General features: G+C 38.1%; 2 protein-coding genes across 5 annotated transcripts; both read right to left on the minus strand.

Annotated features, from left to right (window-relative positions):
• Positions 1–442: 442 nt before the first annotated feature.
• Positions 443–2,062, minus strand: LOC131026430 (aspartic proteinase CDR1-like). Its single transcript, XM_057956296.1, has one exon. The coding sequence runs from the start codon at positions 1,819–1,821 to the stop codon at positions 550–552; it is 1,272 nt and encodes a 423-aa protein (XP_057812279.1). The 5' UTR covers positions 1,822–2,062; the 3' UTR covers positions 443–549.
• Positions 2,063–2,201: 139 nt separating this feature from the next.
• Positions 2,202–4,825, minus strand: LOC131026431 (interactor of constitutive active ROPs 1-like). 4 transcript variants are annotated; one of them, XM_057956297.1, is made up of 3 exons: positions 4,523–4,825; positions 3,617–3,693; positions 2,202–3,521 (listed from the first exon to the last, which is right to left on the minus strand). In XM_057956297.1, the coding sequence occupies exons 2-3, from the start codon at positions 3,628–3,630 to the stop codon at positions 2,381–2,383; spliced, it is 1,155 nt and encodes a 384-aa protein (XP_057812280.1). In that variant the 5' UTR covers positions 3,631–3,693; positions 4,523–4,825; the 3' UTR covers positions 2,202–2,380. The 4 variants fall into 4 exon arrangements, with proteins under 4 accessions (XP_057812280.1, XP_057812285.1, XP_057812284.1 ...); XM_057956302.1 differs by having other exon boundaries at positions 2,202–3,518; positions 3,617–3,662; positions 4,523–4,799; XM_057956301.1 differs by having other exon boundaries at positions 2,202–3,518; positions 4,523–4,799.
• Positions 4,826–22,220: the final 17,395 nt, after the last annotated feature.

Raw genomic sequence — 22,220 nt, forward strand, 5'->3', positions numbered from 1 at the left:
TGTTGTTGTTGTTGTTGTTATTGTTATTCTTCTTATTATTATTATTATTATTATTATTATTATTATTATTCTTATTATTATTACTATTCGTATTCTTATTATTATTATTATTATTATTATTATTATTATTATTATTATTATTATTATTATTATTATTATTATTATTATTATTGTTGTTGTTGTTGTTGTTGTTGTTGTTGTTGTTGTTATTATTATTATTATTATTATTATTATTATTATTATTATTATTATTATTATCAAATTGCTAGTTAAAGATTAATAAAAGTAATCACAATACATAAACACTACCCTTTTAGTCTTTTACACCACCTTTTTCAGCTTTCTTAATCTCCGTGTCGAACCCCAACTGGGAGTTTATTTCGTGGACGGAGGGAGTACTATTTTTTTGTCTTTTTTAAATTCATACTAAAAAATGACTGCAAATAAAATTTCGTAGAATCATCCAGTTATTTATAAGTCCATAGTTATTGAGAAACAGACACAAGAAAGATGATATTGAAGTTAGAATGAAGGCAGGCAGAGGCAGGTTCAACCACCAAGCTGGAAATCTCTGGAACATTCTTCGGGAGCAAACGAAAGCATCTTCTCCTTCAAATCATAGACGATCCTCACATTCCTCTGCTGAAACGCCCCCAAAATGGAGACGTCCCTCGACTCCATGATCGCCAAGCAGAAGACGCTCCCCTCCACGTAGAAGAAGAGGTTCGACGGCGGCACATGGTAATCAGCCCCCTTCAAATGGAACGTCATGCTCGGAAACCCCGCGAACCCCCCCGCCGGGTTACTGTAGCACAGGAACTTCTTCAACGCATCATTTCCTGCATATCTCCTCACATTCCTAACCCTGTCGAAATAACTCACCACGAAATCTCTCACCGCAACGAACGCCCTCGCGTTCAACAGACTCAACGAAGACCCCGAATCTATGAAGCACCCCTCGGGGAACCTAGCACCCAGCTTCCTCCCATTGATGCTCAGGTCCATCAAGTTGAGGCCGTACAGAATGGCGCTGCGTTTGGTGTTGGCGTTGAGGAACGGCGTCGTCTGCCCGTTCCTCCCTCGTATCCTGGCTTCGTCGCCGAACCTCACGTACGAGGCTGTGGTCGGCGAGAGGCAGTAGGAGAAACGTCCCTTGATCATGCTCCCCAGCTGGCGAGGGAAGGAGGTGGGCTCTTTGTCCATTGCGAGTATGCCGCTCACCTCCGGCGGGTATCTGCCGACGTTGGATGTGCCGCAACCGAATACAAGACCGGATACCGTAGCAGGAGCTCTTAGATTGGTGTGGAAGGTGAAAGTCTCGGCTGCTGCGGGGCCTGCAGAGAACTGGCCGCTGTAATAGCCGATGAAGTAGCCGCAGCCAAATGGAGTGCACGTGAACCCCCCTGCGAGTGGGTGCTTTCTGCCGATGGGTTTGTAGGTGCTAGACCTCTTGGCGTCGAACAAGGGGTCGTTTTGCTTGAAGCATCGGATGCAGGGCCTGCACTGCGTCCACGTGATGCCGCTGCCCGTGTCGAAGATGAGTGTTCTCTTCACGGCAGGGGTGCCCATGCCTATCTCCACAGTGAAGATGGGGTTCTCCAGCCTTGCTGGAAGCCGTATCGACACGTTTTGGTTTTGGCTTGTTTTATCGAAATGTGAGGCGCGGGCTACCGAGATCACCGCGTTTTTCAGGAAACGTTCCAAGCCTGTGATGTTTGGTTGGTATAGAGGGGAGAAGGGCGAGTCCCTGTGGATGAGCTTCAAGCTGAAACTGGACGACGTCCATGGGAGAAATGAGAGGAAGAGGAAGAAGTTGATCATCGCGGCTGCAGTTGGACAAATGGTTGTGCAGGAGAGAACAACTTATATGCAGACATGTACAATGCTGTGGTAAGAAATAGTAGTGTTTGAGTAATTGTGCTATGCCTTTTTTTTCGCTACCTCTGTCTCATCCTATGCAATCTGTTATTTATTTCTCATTTTCAGATGAATCGACATTTATAAGAAAAGGGATATTGCGTTTAAGATTATATTGAGTTATTGGTGATTAATGGGCATGGAATGATGTAATTAATGATGACGAAAATTGCAAGTCAAAATTAGGCTTTCTTATAGAATCCAAAGCCCCTCGATTCTACAGTATCTTCAGGTTGCTTATTTAGTTACCTTATCTATCATACCACGCGAGCACCTGGCAAACATAACATAAGCAATATCTATTATACTTAACAAGGAAGACACTTGGAAGCCCACAATACTACCACAGTGAATTGATAGAATGATCAGGATACAGCGAGAACAAAACAATAACAAATGGCGAGAAACCATTCCTCTAAACCCCCAAGAAAAACAGTTTATAAATAGTGGGCATTTTCGAAATTTACTTCTGGCTCTTCTTTTTCCACAGGTCTCCAAACATTCTAATGCCTTTCCTCTTTTCACCTCCAAAAACATCATCTGCATCATCCATTAGTCCAGGTGAGCCTACATAACCTGTAAATCCACCAACATGATCGAACGTGTTGCCGTAGAGTTTATCCATGGAGCCACATCTCTCTGATATCCTCCTGCCATTCGCCTCCATCCCCCCAGCCAGAACAGAAGCTGCTGCATCTGCTGCTTTTCGCCATTGCTCAGTTTGTACACGAAGCATCTTCATCTCATTTTCAAGCGACTCTTTGGCCTTTTCCGTTGCTTCTAACTTTTCGGTTGTCTGGGCAGCACTGTTTTTACTCTTCTCCAGCTCTTCACTAACCAAAGTCAACCTCTGGTTCAGTTCATCAATCTCAGATTGAGCTGATGATATCTTCAGCGACTTCTCTTCGAGCTGGCTCTTTAAGTTTTCATTTTCTTGACGGGACTCATCCAATTCTTTTTCCTTCTCATCTAAATGGGCTTTCAGCAAGTTTATCTGCTCATTCTTTGAAGCCAACTCATCAACCAATGGATTCTCTGGCTCAATAGTGGCCGGTGACTCAACTGACAAAGAGATAGAATTATGTTTGAGTTCATCATCTTCAGCTGGCAGTTCTGGTTCAGCCTTAGGCTCCACTGTTTTCTTCTCGTTAGGAACTTCATAAACATCAGTTTCCTCCTGGATCTCATCAGTTGCTTCGTACATTGAAGTGCTATCCTTCTTGCTCAGTTTTCGAGCCTCAGCCGGAGTTGAGTGCTTTTCTACGATTTCCAATGGCTCAGGAGCCTTCTGTGGTTTCTTGGGTTTCTTGTCAAGTTGATCCTGCGCTGCTTTTTTAGCAGTCTCGGTTGAGACTATCTGACCCTTCAGACTCTTGAGCTCCTCCTGTGCAAGGCCAAGTTGAGATTCCAAATCTGCAATGCGAGTTCCTAGTTTCTTCTGATTCAATGGGTTGGACTGGGACCCTCTCTGTGACCGACCATCGGCTACTTTTGGGCTCCTCTCCGTCCTGGGACGAATATGTGATGGATCAGAATCAGCGCTGGACGTCCTCAGATTAGGAGGCCCTCGAGGAGATGGCCGTAGAGCTACTTCTGTTACTCTACTATGATCATGACAAGATCAAATGAAAACCAATCACAAAACATAATAATGATACACAATAAACTTGGGAGAGACTACTCATTAGATTGCAAATACCTTGTTCTTGGCATTTCTCTCTTCTTAGAGGGCAACTGAATGATTTCTACAGCAAGATTAACTGTTCAAACTTTGATCTGCTTAATCGAATGAGACAATTCTAGATGATTTAGTTAAATACTGTACATTTCATGGAAAATGAACTTCAGCATAGTCACAAACTGCAACAATCCAAACGGTAAAATACTGCAATTGGACTTAACAAGCTCAACCACATTGCAGTTTTCTTATAGAACCACAAAATAAAACCTAACACCTTAAGAATGGATCCGTACAACATATGCTTAGATCAAGTTAACAGTGTTATCACCAGCATTCTCACCATGATTCCGAATTTCCAATCTCTCTAATTTCTTAAGAAATTTTACAATGCATCCAAGAACACAGCTGGAGCCATTATTTCTCCAGGAAAATATAAGATTAAGGTCACTATAAGTCAATAAAAATACAACTAGAGCTTCAATTCTATTATGGATCTTTCCGATTTCACAGAATTATTAACTTCATGACTTTAAAGGATTCTGCCGTGTGTAAGAATGGATCAACTGATATCAGCTGGATCTATAAACAAAGGATCAAATATAAAATGAAAGCCACCAAAAAAGAGGGGAAAGCAAAAAAGAAAGCAGAGTAATTATTTCAGAGGAAAAAGCTCGATATCAACAATCAATTTGAAGAGAAAAAAAAAAGTAAATTGAAAATGTTAGAAGAAAACCTTAAAATATACAACAAATTGATTAGTCTAGTCCAAGAGAAAATTCGCATTAAAAAGAAAGAAGTAAGAGAGTTTCCAAACAGGGCAATAACAACGAATAAACATTCTAAGAAATTTCGAAGATTTAAAGTCTCCACAGCACAAGAAAAAGTCAGCAAAGAAACAGACACAATATTGAAACAAAATCTCACCTTCAGAAGGTGTGTTCTTCTTCTTCTTCTTCTTCAAGTTGTGGTCAGGAGCGCATTGTTATAGAGCAGAAACAGCAGAGCACAATGGTTATTTGCAGCAGACGACCTTAGAAATACAAAGAAAGCGGCATTAAATTTGAAACCGTTGTGCGGCATTTATGAGGGTAATTGTGCACTACCCTGTGTGTGTGTGTGTGTGACAGCTCTTATTGGGACACGAGACGGGACGATAGAAAAGGGGGAGAGAGAGAGAGAGGGGTTGGAAGTTTGAAAGTTCGAATTAAATATGTCGAAATAAAATTTGGAATAATTGTAGGGATAAGGACAAGAAAGTAATTTCAAGAGCTTTGGATGGAGGCACAACAACGGACACATGATGATATCAACCGAATCTATTTAAATCTTCCGTCAAATGAGAAAAAAATAACTAATGGATAATTGCAAGTTAAATTACTACTAGTAAAGCTACCTCGTGGGATCTACGTGATTCGCTATAATTATATAAAATAATTAAATAGTCCCTTCATCCCATAGAGCTTGAGCAGCTTTTCTTTCCGAGTTTTCTCGCGAAGTTTGAGCAGTTTTTTTATATGGCAAACAATTTACTCTTTATTCATTTTTTCACCTTTTCACCTACCACACTTAATACATAAAATACCAATTTTTTTAAAATACGTGGCAAAAAGAAGTTGTTCAAACTTCGTGGGACGGAGGGAGTAATTAAAATTAAATTATACTCCTTATGTTCAAGAAAAAGAGTCTCATTTGGAGTTGGGCTAAGATTTTAAGAAAATCGTTAAAGTAAGTGTAAGTAGGATAAAGGTATAATTTGTAGGTGTGTAGTATTAGTATAAAAAAGTAGAATAAAAGTACATTTTTAGTTAAAAAATAGAATAAAAGTACAATTTATAATTAAATATAGGAGAAAATATATGATGTGATGGTTCAAAAAGTTAAATGAGACTATTTTCGTGGACGGATGAAGTATTTAATAATAATTATTGTTAATTAATTCATTATTAATTTATGTACTTATAAATTACAAATATTAAGTAGTTCTATGTAGTTGACCATATTCTTTAATTGTGGAATAATGTGTTCTATGCAGTTGACCATATTTTTAATAAGTGAAAAAATTGTTAAATCATGGTCTAAGATTGTGGGCAATTTGTTCCTATTTTTTAGGAACCGTGATTTCTCAACCAACATCCACAACTAATTGACTAGCAGTTTTTGGATAGGCATTGCAGTGGTTATAAAAAGCTTCTAGAAGTGGGAAGTGGAGGAAACTGACCACGACATAGCAGTTTATAAAAGCAGCAAGATGATCCTCTCATGTGTATGGCCCAAGTATGATTTCACCGACCTAACACTCACTACAACCATTTCGTCACGTGTCCTGTTGCAAACATGACATCAGTTCTTTACGTCTTGCTTTAACGGAGGAGACTTAGACAGCTAATCTGTAAAGGTTTACTCTATACTAACGAGTAACGGGAGGTCAAGTGCAAGGATTGAAGATCAAGGACATTGGAGCATAGCAAACTGTTTATTTGATCGTTTAACATTAGGTAATTCGACTGTTAGTTTTCTGTGTTGTATCAACATTCTAGGTGCAGTTAATAGATAGATATTTTAATCTTAGGCAGCTAATCTGTAGAATATTCATCACAAAGATATATTGTAATGTACCTTGTGATGTTGGTATACATAGTGGATTTAGTCATGAGGCACTCAAAGATTGTATTTATATAATCGGTGAAAAAGTATCTTGTATGTTGTTTAATTTTCGTTGCATATTAGCTTGAATGTTATCAACATTTCAACTGACATTACTATTACAAACTACATGGTGTTATTTGTGGTAACTTGAGCCTTATGTTGCACAGGTGCGGGAGCGATACGATTTGGGTGGATTTTCAAAAACTATAGGGTGTGATTCGTGAATGATACGTCTGTTATATATATATATATATATATATATATATATATATATATATATATATATATATAGAGAGAGAGAGTTAATGGGCTCAATTAGCCATTCTTGTATAGGAAAAGGAAAAAATGTCCATCCAAATAAAAATATTGAAAAACTAACATTTTCTAACGTAAATGTACAATTATACCCTTAATACTGTTACACACTTTTTCGCAAAAGTGTGTAATAACATAAAGTGTGTAACTGCGAAAAGTGTGTAACAGTGTATTTTACACTGTTACACATTTTTTCACAAAAGTGTGTAATAATGTAAAAGTGTGTGGTTGCGAAAAAGTGTGTAACAGTGTAAAATACACTATTACACACTTTTTTCGTTTCTAAAAAGTGTGTAATAGTATATTTTATATTGTGACACACTAAAAGGGTATTTTAGTCAGAAATGCTATTATTTCCATATTTTTATTTGTATAGCTAGAATTTCCTATGACTAAAAGGTTTTGGCTAGACTAGGGTGCTGCTTCTATATATATATATATATATATATAGGGAGAGGTTCAAATAAGAACCACTAATAAAATAAGAACGGAGAATCATTTTAAGCCATTCGATCATCAAGATCTACGGTGGATGCATCATCTTGGTGGATGGATGCAGGTGCTGGGTTCGAATCCTGAAGGGAGCAAAAAAATTATTTTTTTCGGATGCATTAAATTTAATAGCAGATGCATTAATTTGTATAGCAGATGCAGTAATTTTATTGGTTCTTATGTTCTCACGATAATTGTGGTTCTCACTATAACCGCACCCTATATATATATATATATATATGAGTGCGCTCCAATGAGACCCTTATTTTTCAATAAATACATATATATTGATGAAATAGGCAGTATATACTGATGAACAATGCAATATATACTTATGAATAATGAAATTTAAAATATTCGCTCCCTCCAGGATTCGAACCCTGAGAAAAAAATTCACCCTCTAGGTACAATATCAGCCATAGGATTGATAAAATAAACACACGAGATCGTGTCTAAGATCTCACTAAAAATAGGGGGTCTCATTGGAGCGCTCCCCTATATATATATGACCAATCAAATTTAAAAAAAAGAATATTCGTAAATTTCTTAAAATAAAAATCATTTACAAACTGTTCTCGTTACGTTATCATGCAAACATCAAGAAATAAAATATATATAATGGCTGGAATACCAAGATAAATTGAATTCTTCTTTGTTGAGGGATCAAAGAGACACAAATAATTGTAGGGCAATAAATTGAAAAAATTGCAAAAGAGCCCAAAAATAATGAAGTTCTTCAAAACAATCCTCAATGCACCCGATTCGTGAGGTGGGCGCACTCGATTTGCGAATCTAATTTTTTTTAAAAAAAATTGGGGGGATTTACCACGTGGCGAATCCCACACGAATCGTACCCGCACCCGCCCCATGCACGTATCCGATACTGTAATGTGCTATTTTTTGGAGAATCCGTGCATCATAGCTTGAGCCCTAAATTCTTTCAATTGATATCATAGCAGGTTCTTGAAGAACTAAGAAACATTCATGTTATTGATGATGTTGGTAACACTACTCCTAAACTAGTGGAAATAACTATTTTAATTCTATGGAAAACTAGGATTAAGATGTACATAAAATTCATTTATGAACGTGTCTGGGTTGCTGTGTTTGATGGATGGACTCCACTACATGTTATTGATGATGTTGGTAACACTACTCCTAAACTAGAAAATCAATGGAGTGCAAATGAACATCTCATTTCCAATCACAACTCCAAAGCTTTGAATGTTATTTTCATCTCAATTGATGTTCCTTGTTTTCGCATGATCTCTAATTGCGTTGAAGCTCGCGATGCTTGACTTATTTTACAAGAACAATGTGAATGATTAACAAGCGTTAGAGCAACAAAATTACGAATGTTAACCGCCAAGCTTAGAATCTTGAGGATGCGTGAAGATGAGACCATTCCAGCATATTATGAGAAGTTGTGTGAGATCTCAAATAAAGTTGTTGGTCTTGGAGAACCGATTAACAACGAGAGACTTGTAAGTAAAATGTTGAGACCACTTTTAGAAAGATACAACATAAAATTTTCTTCCATTGAAGAAAGTGTTGATGTTACTTTGATTAGAGTTGGTGATTTGGTTATTAAGTTAGTAAAATTTGAGATGAATTTTGAGCAACAGAAATCTGATTATAATCCTAAGAGTGTTGCTTTTGATGTTGACAAATCTGCTTTTGTGATTGATGTTACTAGACACCGGTTAAAAATCGGTTTCGTAGGTTATATTAGGAATAAAAAAAATATTTTTTTAAATATTTTGTAGCCCCTATAAACGCAATTTTTTTACTAAAATAAAATCTAATTAATAATAAAAATATATATATAATAAACAACAAATGTCGAATTACACAATCAAATATCATAAACATTTATTTCAAACATCTAAAATATCTTGCTCCAAGTTTCAACTATGAATCTAATAGTACAAAATTTAATAACAAGTTTCAAATCAAGTTCCAAATATGCTATGTTCTTCAAGCCTCAACTTTTCATCAAATAAATATGACTTTTTCCCCCTTTGCTTCCAATCTTCATTGCCTACAATAATTGAGTCACGACAATCTATATATATATGAAAAAGGAGTTTTTAACGGTAAAATATTACCGCCATTTTTTAAAATTTATCTCAATTCATTCAAATTAGCAAACTTTGCGTTACATATGCTTGAGATAAATTTTAATGTCTTTGTGTTGAGTTTTTTGCGGAAGTTAATCATGCTCCTGAATTATCGGCAAAATGGATGAGTTATTAGAGTATCATTTAAATAATAATAATAATGTTTAGCACCCTATCTACCACTCACTACTAGGAATTTATTTATTTTATTTATTTTTTGTTTCTTTAAAAACTAAGACATTTTATAATTGTTACCTTAATTTTGGGCCAACTTATAATACTCCGTATAATATAAATTTTATTATATAATATTTTACTACATAAAAAAAAATTGATCTAATTGATTGTTTACATAAGGTTAAATTAATTACAGTTTTTTTAATCTAATTGATTATTCTATATTTAACAAAATTGATCTAATTGATTATACTATATTTAATTAAAATTATAGTTTCTTAAAATTTAAATTATCATTAATTTAGCCTTCATTGCATTTGATTTGTCTAAAAAATTCAGATTCGTAATTTTAAAATGTTTCTCATGTAATATTTTACGACTTTGATTCATATGTATGGAAGTGATCATTATACAAACTACAATTATCGTATAAAATGAGTCCATTATGAATTCGCCAAGAAACATTGTAATTTGTTGTAAAAATTATGAATTCATGGTACATGATTTGAACCCTGCATCATGAATTCATTTAGCAAAGTCATGAATTTATCGTAGATCTTCACGATCTAATTAAAGGTTGAAAAATTATTCTTATTTTATACGATTAATACATGGACTCATTGGATGGTGAAGATTAAACCTTTAACGCAGAGGATGTTCACCCATTGAATGTCTCAAAGGAACTTTATTTTTGAAATTGATATTTAAACAAAATAACCGAGTAAATATGATTTGAATATGCATTCAATTAAAAGAATATGCTTTCTCCATCCTTGAAACATCTTCCTAAGGGGAGGCGATACAAGTTTTAATAAAAGTTCAATTGTATATTTGATGAGTGGAGAAGTGGTCCCACAAAAAGTAAAAGTTGTAAGGGTAATAATTAGTGTAATTGTTTCCAAAAATAAGAAAATGTTTTGAGGACAGACAAAAATGGAAATAAATGAAAATGTTTCAAGAACAGATGAAGTATTAAATTATATGCAAGTAGTAAATTTTTACATCTCAGGATATCTATATGATATCTAATTATTTCTACTTGCTTTTGATTTTTGACAAATTTATATATTTATATTTATTCTCAATTAAAAACAATTAATTTATATTTCAAGTAATGAAATTTTAATATGTGTTTTCTAATTAAGGTTCTTTATTGAGTAATTAGTGTGAACTATGTTATTTTAAAAAAAAATTATTCACACTTATATATATATATATATATATATATATATATTTATATTTATTTAAAATATTTTTTAATTTCGATGATCGCCGTGCAACGCACGGGCGAAGATGCTAGTTCATATATAAGTGCGAGTCAAATACTTTTAAGTATGTATAGCATTTTAGAAAGAAAAAACTAGAAACACATAATAATAGTCAGGGCCATAAAGACATACACTAATGATTGCATCCCAGAGTTTAATAAATTGTGAAGAGTGGAAAACTCCTTTCAACATTAAGACATGCAAATGGATAATAAGTCTAGTTGCAGATGAAATTGAGCACATACCACCATCGATGCAGCCAGAGCCCCAGGAGAGCTATAAAGGACTGATGTCTCTTCAGTTTCATAAAGCAGATCCATAACATCCATACAAGCTTCAAACTTCACATGCTCTCCAACTTGGGCAACTGCTTTTGTTTAGAAAAACCACACATTCAACTCAAAAGAAAAACTAGAGAAAATGCAGTTGTAGCAGTCCACATTGAACAAAGGAAATAACATATTCACAAACAAGAGTACAAATGTCCTTGTTCCTAATAGAGCTGGCAAAATTGACCCGGCCCAACGGCCCGGCCCGGTCCGCCCGTGTTTAAGGCTGGGCTGTACAAAATGGAGGCCCGAAAAAATCTAGGCCTAAAAAGCCCGTCCAATTAGCCCGCCGAGTTGATCGGGCCTGGGGCTAAAAACACCATGGTTACGGGCTAAAAAGCCCGCTCGATTAATTTTAATATTTTATTTTTATTAATTATTATTCTAATTTTACTTAAGTTTTTATTTGAAAGTTGAAGAGTGTCAATATATATATGTATTACCCATTTTAGTGAAGAGTGTCAATATATATATGTATTACCCATTTTAGTTGGAAGAGAAAGAAAATTATCTTCTCTTTTCAATATCTCTTATTTTAATTAATGTTTAGAGTAGTTGTACCATTCCATAGTAAAGAAAAAAAAAACTTAAAATATATGTATGCAGAAATGTATATGTATATTGATGGAAACTTAATGGAATATCCTAATCCTTGTTTTGATGATACCAAAATCCATAGGCCTTGATTGTAATAGACTAGAACTGTTCGAACTCAAGTGTTAGAGTTCTTTTCTAGTTTAGTTTGCTGTTCTGAAGACTGAAGACTGAAGAACGGAGGACTGAAGACTGAAGACTGAAGTTGCCAACTGAAGTATCAGTTGAAGAATCAGTCTTGAACTGATTACTTAATGCGTGCCACGTGGATTCAGCGGACTGATACTAAAGTTAAGTATCACTTAAACATTCTTCCTCGGACTGAACCTCCAACGTTCAAAGGAAGCCACGTACTCCAAAAGTACAGCTGTATTAAATGCAGAGATCTCAGGACCATCCTTCTCTGCAGAGGTCATTCCTATTTGGTGGCTACTTTATCAGAGACGTCGCATCTCCTGCTCTTCAACATAGCCGTTCTTACCAAACAAGGAACCTCGAAGATTGAAGCCTCAGCCCAAATTCAAAAAGCTCTCCAACGAAAAAAATCTTGAAGACGTTCTCTGCCAACGGATCTATTCAAGATCTTTCCTATAAATAGTGCTCGAGGATCACTTCAATCTTCACCGATTCAACGACATAAGCTGAAACTCTGCCAAAATTGTTTCTCAGCCAAAACTTAACCTCCCCAAAGCTTGAATCGAAGAAGAGAATACCAAAGCCAAAAATCAGTCACTGCTGATTACATACATTCTCTTAGACCTTAGGCAAACCCCTGTTTATCCAGAGCCTAGGTCAAAACTAACTCCAAAGAACTTGTTCTTTGAAGTTTAGTTGGCAAGATTTCAAACCTCCCTTCGACCGATAGAATCGAGTGTTTGAGTTGAAAAGGAGTTCAGGAAGGTACTCTGACTCCGTGAGATCTTAGTGCCAGTTCGTGCTAGGAGTGAGAAATCCAACGCGAGTGAAGTGTTGGTACTGAAGATTGGATCTTCAGTTGATTCGGTTGTGTGCACCTGGCTAAGCACACGGATTCGGTTTGCAGTGCACCCGTAAACACTTGCGGAGTAAAGTTGTTGGTCTGATCAACCGACCGTGGATGTAGGAAGTGTTTTCCGAACCACGTAAAAATCTCTGTATTATTTACAGCTTTTATTTTTACTTTTCTACTTGTGTTCTTACTTTCGATAAATTGGATACTGATTAAATACAAAGAGAAACCTAAGACTAACAACGTGCTCAACAAAGGCTATTACGAAACAAAAGTATTTTCACTGCGTATGTTATCAGTCTGACTGATCTATCATCAGATAGTCAGGAAGATTTATAACATCTCTGTTTTAGCAAACTCGACTAAAGCCTTAACGTGCATCAGTTAAGTTCTAGTGACTTAACTGATAACTCATTACTGAAGAGTATTTCAGTATCAGACGTCAACCCTGTTTGGTCAAAACTCTTTTCAGTAAACTGGTGTCTTAGTTTGTGTGTAAAGTTTCGTTTTGATCTCTATCTTGAGATCCCTCTGATTTGCGAAAAATAGCCTATAGGTGTATTCCCCCCCCCCCCCCATACACCTATTCGAGACCCTCCGGACCTAACATATATGCTAGAATTGTTGGGAGAATTATTGGGAACAATTGCTGGGAAACGTAAAATGAAAATAGTAAAATAACACAAATTGCTGGGAATAATTTCTAGTGATACGAAAAAAATATTGTAATTTATGTGATATGAGAAATTTCTTGAATTGTTGATTGTAGTAGACTAGTAGGATTTTATATTTCTATATTATTTATAATTATTATTTGGATTTATTTTAGTTTATTTAATTTTTTGTAAAAATAAAAATAGGATTTACTGGAAAAAAAATCATTGGACGGGTTTGGCCCGACCGCCCAATAGCCCGGTCAAGGCTAGACTGGACTTGAAAATTGGCAGCCCGGTCGAATTCGGGTTGGGCAGGCTCGGCTCGGTCAATCTCAAAAGCCCGCTGGGCCGGGCTGGGCCAGCCCGGCCCACCCGTTTTGCCAGCTCTAGTTCCTAATATTCACATCAATCCATTTTACAGTGTTCACACCATGATTATCACTACTCGGTAGAAAATAGGGACTAGACTGATCTTCATAAGGAAGAACAACAGGATTTTTAGAAGAGAAAGGTGTGACTGGTGCCATTGTAGAGTATCAGCGGAAGACATATTATTTTGCTCTCATACCATATTTGAAAAGAAGAAGAACTTTATTGATAACTTGTGCGGAAAACTTAAGCTACAGAAAGCAAAAAACATCAACTTATAAAGGAAGAGAAAATGAACAAAGAGTGAGCTACTAATGGCACACAGGCCAGCTCAACTAAAGTAACTAACGTTGTGCATGTAAACTAACAGCGTGCATGTGAGATACGTGCACTTTTATTTAAAATCTAATAATATATGTCTCTGGTAAAGGATGATTATGTGAGTGTATGTGTGTTCTGTTTCTTTCAATCATGTGTGTGGTACCAACAATATTTGCCATGGTTTAGAATAGAATTAGATAAGACCTTCAAGAAGATGAGCAGACAGGCAGTGGTGTGTTGGTTCTGCAGAAATATGAAGATGAACTGTGGTGTATTGATTCTGCATAAATAATTTGCAGAAAATACTTGTTATAGAAAATAAATTGAGTGCGTGGAAGAAAATGAATATAGAGAAGAAGTCTTTGCCAATCTGAAGTTCTTGAACTGGATGAGACAGATGAATGAAGTGAGATTTTTAAAGAAGGAAGAAAGAAACGTGGAAATGAAGAAAGGAACAAGAAAGATGGACGTGGATTCACCCTCTCCATTCATGCTTAAAATAATGAATTCTAATTAATCTATCTTTATACTCCCTCCGTCCCACGAATCTTGACACGTTTGGTTTCGGCACGAAAATTAAGGAGTTGTAGATTAGTGTTTTAAGTGTGTAGTTAATAAAGTATAAAAGTGATAAAGTAAGATAGAGAAGTTAATAAAAGTGATAAAGTAGGAGAGAGAAAATAATAAAAGTAATAAAGTAGGATAGAGAAGGTAATAATTACTCTCTCCGTCCCGCGAGCTTGAGGCGTTTCTTTTGAGCACGAAAATTAAGAAGTTGTAGATTAATGTTTTAAATGTATAGTATAAAAGTGATAAAGTAGGAGAGAGGATGTAATAAAGTGATAAAGTAGAAGAGAGAAGGTAATAAGGAGTGCAATTATTTTATAAATTAGTGCTTTAAATAGCCTAATTTTTACCAAAAAAGGAAATGACACAAGCTCGGTGGGACAGCCCGAAAAGGAATACGACTCAAGCTCGATGGGACGAAGGGAGTATTACCTTATTTGGAAATGTGTTGAGATTCGTGGAACGACTCAAAAAGAAAAACGTGTCAAGATTCGTGGGACGGAGAGTAATTAATTGTAGAAATATCTACAACTAATCATGGGCTTGTGCTGCTCAAATAAACGGGCTAAAAAAATATAAATAAATAAATATATAAAAATAAGGCCCAACATTAAAATAATTGAAGGCCACTATTTCTTTTAATTAAAAAGCCCAATAGAATTCTTAATCTAAACTTTACACTAATCATATGAAACAATTCACATATTCACATAATTTAACTAGTATGCAATGCACAACAATCAACTAACTTGATTTCAAAAACTTTTGTAAAAATAAATTTTTATTGAAATTAAAAATAATCTCTTCGGGCATAACTACTTAGTAATCTAAATTCAAGATTCTTACTAAAATATTCTATTGAGAAATATCATGGTATTACAACCGTCGTCGGCACCAACTGACTATATCATCATTTTTACGCTCATCTCTCTCTCTCTCTATCTCTTTTTCTCTCTGGTGCAGTTAATCATGCCATTTTAAAAAATAGTAGTGGAGAATTATGTAACTAATCCGCTGGAGAAGCCTCCGGTGATGGTGAGAGAGTGAGAGAAAAAGGCATGATGGAGGAGCTTGAGCGCGGTGTAAGAAAAAAATGTATTGACTGCAATAGTGTGTAATTCCATAAGCAAATTTGGGGGAAAATGGATTCGGGGATGGGTAGGGGTAGGGCGGTGGGGGTTTGGGTTGTTTGTGAATATTTCTTACGTTTTCTTTTCTTCCAGAATTTTTAATTATATTTTCTTTTAATTTTACTTTTCCTTTTATTTATTCTTTATTATAATGTCATTAAGGGTAAAGTAATATATATACACAAAAAGTGATTGGGGTGAGCTAGAATAAAAACATTTTTAAGTGTATAAAATATAAACGTTTCTTAATGTACGAATTTTATATAGAACACGTATGAATTTATCCAACAGAGTTATGAATTACGAAAAATAAATTTTTGTTACTTTTGGGATTCGAACTCAGGACCACGAATTCATCCAACATGGTTACGAATCAACCGTAGATCTTGATGATCTTAAGAGTGTTTTTATTCTAGCCCTCCCCAAAAGTGATTAGAATTAATATAATTTTATATTTATGGTTAATATCAACTTTTAGTTAAGCAAAATAATTATTCAAAGATATTAACACAAAATTAAATTTCAAGTTCTACGTTGTAGAAGTAGTTTGTCATTTATGAATTCAAATACATATTGATCTATACATTAAAAATTTATTTATCAAATGGAGTGGTTGAATTTCCTCAAATAATAATATACAAAGATGGAGTGGTTAAATAATTGAAAGTAATCAACTCACGCTTTTGTTTAGGGGAAAACCAAGCAATATTATTAGGAAACATCGTCCAAGATTTTAAAAACTGAGCAAGATAATGAGCTGTTCGATTTGTTGTTCTATAAACATGAAAAACCTTTACAAGAAAATTCTCTCTAGTAATACGCAATATATCAGCTGCACTTCTTCGTCTTCTTCATTCGCCATAAACTGCGCAGCCAGCATGGAATCGATGTAAATCTCCACCGCTGCCAAATCATGTTCCATACTCACAATTATATCTTTAATGACCACTGTCATAGTAGGATTTGACCAAGGAGCCATCTTCAAGGCGCCAACAACTTTAATCTTACCATGGCAATATTAATTAGAGAAATTTATTAGTAATATACAAAAATACAATTTTTTTAGTGAAAATTTCCCCATCAATGTGATGTCATTTTGTATTTATATCATCAATTGAAGATAACTATTTTCAAAGTTAAGGAAATAGGAGAGAGAAAGAGATGAGAGCGAGGAGAATCTACCATTCAACCTCCCATAAAATGAGGTAGGATAGATCAGAGAGAAAAAAGAATAAAGAAGAGAATAGAGTGGAAAAAAAAAAACAAAGAATAGAGGAGGTTTTTTTTTTTTTTTTTTTTTCCAAATATAATTAAGAGTGGATTTTGAAAATAGCCACTTTTATATAGTAAAAATAAATTTTACCCACTAATATAAAAATTTAAAAAAATACCCACAGTTACCATTTTACCCTTACATATAAAATTTTTACAAATACCCACGAATTCACAACCAGTGAATTCACAACCAAAATAAATTTTGGTTGTGAATTCAAGCTTTAAAACTCGAATTCACAACTGAATAACAAGTATTGGTTGTTGTAGTGGGCAAAATTCGTCAACATGACCCGTATCCAATCAGCACTCCAGGCTGGCTCAGCAAGCCAAGCAACCTGGTCAATCCAACCCAATTAATCTTTCAAGTTAGACCAATGAGCTAAACAGCCCGGTCAATCCAGCCCGACAAACTTCAAGTCCAACTTGTCTCAATAGTTCGGTTGGATAAATCGCACTTGGCCCAAACCCATCAAGTTAGCTCGCCAATCTGGCACGACCCTAAGAGGCCCAGTCAGTCAAGCATATTGGTCCATCTAGCCCAAGAAGCTATAGATCAACTTGAATCGATAACCAGGCTGGAGGTATCACATCCGGCCCAAGGGTTACCGCCCACCTTGTTGACGAAGTCACATGACCTAGCCATCAACCCTAAAAAATATCTTTCGCCAAGCTGACACAGTCAAAGGATGAATCTTTATGATCCCGTCCAAATCGCAACAACTTGGAAGTGGAAAGCGTGGACGGATAAGGTCAGCTTGTAAAACCCTAGCGGCTGGCTGCCCTTTATATAGACAGACTGAGTAGGTTACAAAGGAGACACACGAAATTCTACTTGCTCTCTACTTCTTGAACTCTCTCTCTACTCTGCCGCCAGGCTGATTATTCTTCCAAGTTGGATACAGCCAACTTGGTCGCTTTCCATATTTCATGAGCCAACTTGGCTGCTTTCCATCTTCCATTATCATAACTCATTGTCACCGTTTCCACCCTCCGACGCCGCCTACAGCCTGGAATAACCGCGCACTCCAGCCTGCCTTTCTCTCTTATTTCAATTTTCTTATCATTCTATTTTGTTATTCCGTTACTGACTTGAGCGTCGGAGGCTCTACGGTCGACACCCCCACCCGATGCTCAACCTAGGGCTCTTACGTGTTCTTGTGTTGACAGGTTGCTAGTGCCCAATCTATTCGGACGTGCAGACGTCAACTTCAATTGTAGATTTTTGCCTCTACAATTTGGCGCCCACCGTGGGGCCCTAGCAATCAAGCGAATCAACGCACTTTCCGTAGATCTCTACAAGCATCAATCATGTCTGACGGTCGCGACGGATCTGAAACTCCTGACGCACCCCACGTGGTTGCTCAAACTACTCAGGCTGACCTAGCCGCCCAGATTTCCGCACTGACTGAACAGATGAATCAGGAACGGGAGAGGTGCATGAAGTTGGAAAAGGAGAATGCCAACTTGTATGACCGTCTCGAAGCCATGGAGCCTATCGAGATCATCGAACCTCCCGGCTTCCGAGCCCAAGTATATTCCATGCAACCCCTGGGAGATACACCGATCACTCACAAGGACGGATCCAACCATCTCATGATTGATCCGTCATCTTCGGTAAGAAACCGCAATGTCGTTAGTAACCTGACTGATCCAGGCCGTACTACTTTGAATGCAGGAACACTCCGACAGGATGGAACAACCACCATCGGAGGACAACTCGCCCGAACCAACTTCACCACCCCGGGCATAGCAATGAGCAATGCCGTCGTAGGAGGCACACAACCTACTATACTGGGGCCCAACCTGGCGGTCGCGCCAAGCCAACCCAATCAACAGGCGGACGGACCCAGTCAGAGGGAGATCGCCCAAGAACAGTTGTTTGGGAATGAATTCGCCCAACCAACCGCGATCGGCCCGTATGCAATCAGAGACGAGGTCCTGGCAAGAAAGTTGGCCGAAATGGAGGCCCTGATCCAGCGAATTCCTGGTGTCCCGGCACCCATCCACAAAAGCTCAGAGAATTGCTACGCCGACTCGCCGTTTGTGGATGAAATTGCTCTAGTTGAAATGCCCGTCAAGTTCAACTTTCCAATCATGCAAATGTTTGATGGAACAACGGATCCGACCGACCACATAGCTCAATACAAGCAACGGATGTTCACTGCAGCAATTCCTCGTGAATTGAGGCAGGCCTGCATGTGTAAGGGGTTCGGTTCTAGTTTGACAGGACCGGCCCTCCAGTGGTACACTAACCTTCCCAATTATTCTATTTCAAGTTTTGCTCAACTAACCGATATATTTGTGCAGCAATATGCTAGTAGCAGGAAACTTGAAAAGATATCAGAGGATCTTTACGCCGTGATCCAACGACGTGACGAGTCCCTTCGAGACTACATAGGTCGATTTAACAAGGAGAAGGTGTCCATTACAAATTGCAGCACCCAGACAGCGATCACTGCCTTTCGAAAGGGTCTCCTGCCCGACTCGGACCTCTACAAAGACCTCACCAAATACCCTTGTAGAACAATGGAAGATGTCCTCGCCAAGGCATGGGCACAAATCAAGTGGGAGGAAGATCAATACAGCCATCACCGATCTTCACCAAGCAGACACACTGGATGAAAAGAGAGATACGGCAAGACTACGGCTTGCATCCTACCAGCAGAGTGTCGCCAGACACTACAACCGGCATGTTCGCACTCGGATGTTCAAGCTGGGCGATTGGTTACTCCGACGTGTATTCCAAAACACCAAGGAGATCGGAGCTTGCAAGCTGGGTCCAACCTGGGAAGGTCCATACTTGATCACCAAGGTGTTCGGCAATGGCGCTTACAAGCTGCAGGACAAAGATGGGCGCGACATCAGCAACAGCTGGAACGCCATCCATCTTCGGTCTTATCATTTCTAAACTTTCCATTCGATTATTTATTTTTTTCGTTAAGTTTATAATTTTTTCCACACTGTTACTAACAATTTTACCCAGGCCAAGTCGGAACTACATCGGACTTGATCCCGTCAAAGGGTATGTAGGCAACTCTACGGAGCATGGCTCTACGGAGCTCAGTCCGACCCAAGAACTACATTTGGCTTGATCCTCGCAAGAGGTATGTAGGCAACTCTCCGGAGTGCAGCCACCAACCTCAAATCTACATGTCTCAGCCTGCGAGATACAAGCCGCTAATGATGACCCACCTACACGGACAACGTCAACCTGGATCTATAAGGAAGAAATCATCATCACAACATAGAGTCCAAGACCTTTGATCTCTAGCCATCCAGTCAAAGGAACCACCCAGCTTGGAACAATCAACGAGATAACCACAATTGGTAGAAATCAGTACGACCCAAATCTAATGAATTCCAACTTGCTTCGACTTCAATTATTGTGTTTGGACAATTCAGAGCCAACAACTCTACAATTAGAAGATTTTGATTGGTAAAAATACTCCCAAGTCGACATGTTGCATGAAACTATATAATCAGTTAGCACTCCAAGGTGGGACACAACTCGCCCAAGTCAAACGCAAATGACAAGTTGGCTAATATCAGTCGATTCCAACTTGGACAATCAAACGAAATCAAAGTCCAGCCTGGCCTTGTTCAAATACAATAAATTTTCCAACATTGGGTCCAGGCTGGTGCAACAAAATGAAGACAAAAAAAAAAAATAGCTGCAACTTCAGCAAATTCAGATGCTACACAACTATTGCACCATTTTCAAATTACATACAGAAATTGGAGACCTCGGTAAGGCACGGTGCCAATAAATGAACAACGAAATGTAAAAACAAGCAAAGTCAATTGTATGCTTGTCCGCCGCCAGCCTTTGTAGATTACAGCAAAGAACCACTGGATTCAACCCCCTAGCTCGGCAAATCCCACGCCGCAGCCGCGCGCCTCGCCTCTCCATCCACCAACAACAAGAATCAAAGCTGCGAGAACTCCTCACTCAAACTTATCCCAAATTACAAGAACTCCAACATTCAGCACAAATTTGCTCGCCAACATCACAATCCCTTTTTCCCATCCCAGAACCTCCAATATTCGGCTCAAATTCTAAAAATACGTCATCTGATCTTCTGTCTCTGTAAATAATTCGAGGCATACAGCGATGGTGAAGATACGACAAGTTGTCGAAAATCCGGTTGGACCTCCGCTGCCGCCTGTGAAAATTCCGACAGAAGGCGAAAATCCGATTGGACCTCCGCCGCTGCCTGAGCCCGTCTCTATCACCTCGAGAAGCAGCAACGATCGCCGGCGACACCACATCAACCGCCACGTGCCTCGCCACTCCCTCCAATCACGATTATATAACACAACGCCAAGTTTTGATTCCAAGACCTGAATTTCTGGGGAATCTGAGCGAAATAGCTCATTAAAACATGGCCGAAAAATCTGGGTTGAAGAACTTAGGGGCTCTGCGCTCGACCCAGGACTACGACCGCCCACTACCTCTCCTTCTCGAATCAAGCAGCGAGCGACGCCGCCAACGCTGCCCCCATTCCTATTTTCTCTAATCGACCTCTGAACTCCGGCGACATCCCATGAAAAATCGAGCCACACCGAGATAAGATAATGCTCGAAGAGAAAGAGAGAGACACCCCTTCCAGTTTCGGCCTCCGGCGAAATCGCCGCTCGGCCTCACCCCTCTCTCTCGACTCCCTCTCCATCTCAGTTACCACCGCCGTCAATCGAGCGACGGCGCCAACTCCAAACCTCAGATCCCCAACTTTGAAACAACCAAACAAACTTCTTCTCCTTCGATTATCCGACGAAAGGCGACGCCTCCGACCACCAGTCGCCCAACAGCCCCCAGGCTGCCTGAAAAACCCTAGGCGCACCTAACGCCGCCAAACTTCTCTCCTGCTGGCCAAAACCCGAACCGCGCCGTCCGACCGTGAGAACGGCGGGGACGGTCGTCGACTGCTCGACGGGAAAGACAAAACGAGAGAGAGAGATCTAAGATGAAAAATGAAATATCCCCATTTTCTTTTCTTTTGGACCAGACGGAGAAACCAAGAAAGAGAACTCCTTTCCTTCAAATTTTCGAAACCAGGCTGAAGCAATTAGTTGTCTCGATAAATGAGCCAGGCCGCAGTAAATAGAACCATTTGCCTATTTTCGACTGAACAAATTTCGACTGGAGCAATCAGGTTGCGAATTTCGACTAAACAAAGTCAGGCTGGAGTTGAGACAAATTGCAAAATTGAATTCAATATATGGCATACAAGCTGGAGCAGTGAAATATTTCAACAAATAAGCCAGGTTGGAGTAAAACATGAAAAGGTTCGAAACTCCAAGCTGGAAGCAGTTGAGTATTTCGACACACCAGCCAGGCTGGAGCAATTAAAAATTTGCCTATTTCAAAATTTCAA

The sequence above is a fragment of the Salvia miltiorrhiza genome, chromosome 5, assembly GCF_028751815.1.
Source record: "Salvia miltiorrhiza cultivar Shanhuang (shh) chromosome 5, IMPLAD_Smil_shh, whole genome shotgun sequence".
Classification (NCBI taxonomy): Eukaryota; Viridiplantae; Streptophyta; class Magnoliopsida; order Lamiales; family Lamiaceae; genus Salvia; species Salvia miltiorrhiza.

Coding starts and splice junctions, on each gene's coding strand:
- LOC131026430 (XM_057956296.1), bottom strand. CDS start 1,821: ATGATCAACTTCTTCCTCTTCCTCTCATTTCTCCCATGGACGTCGTCC.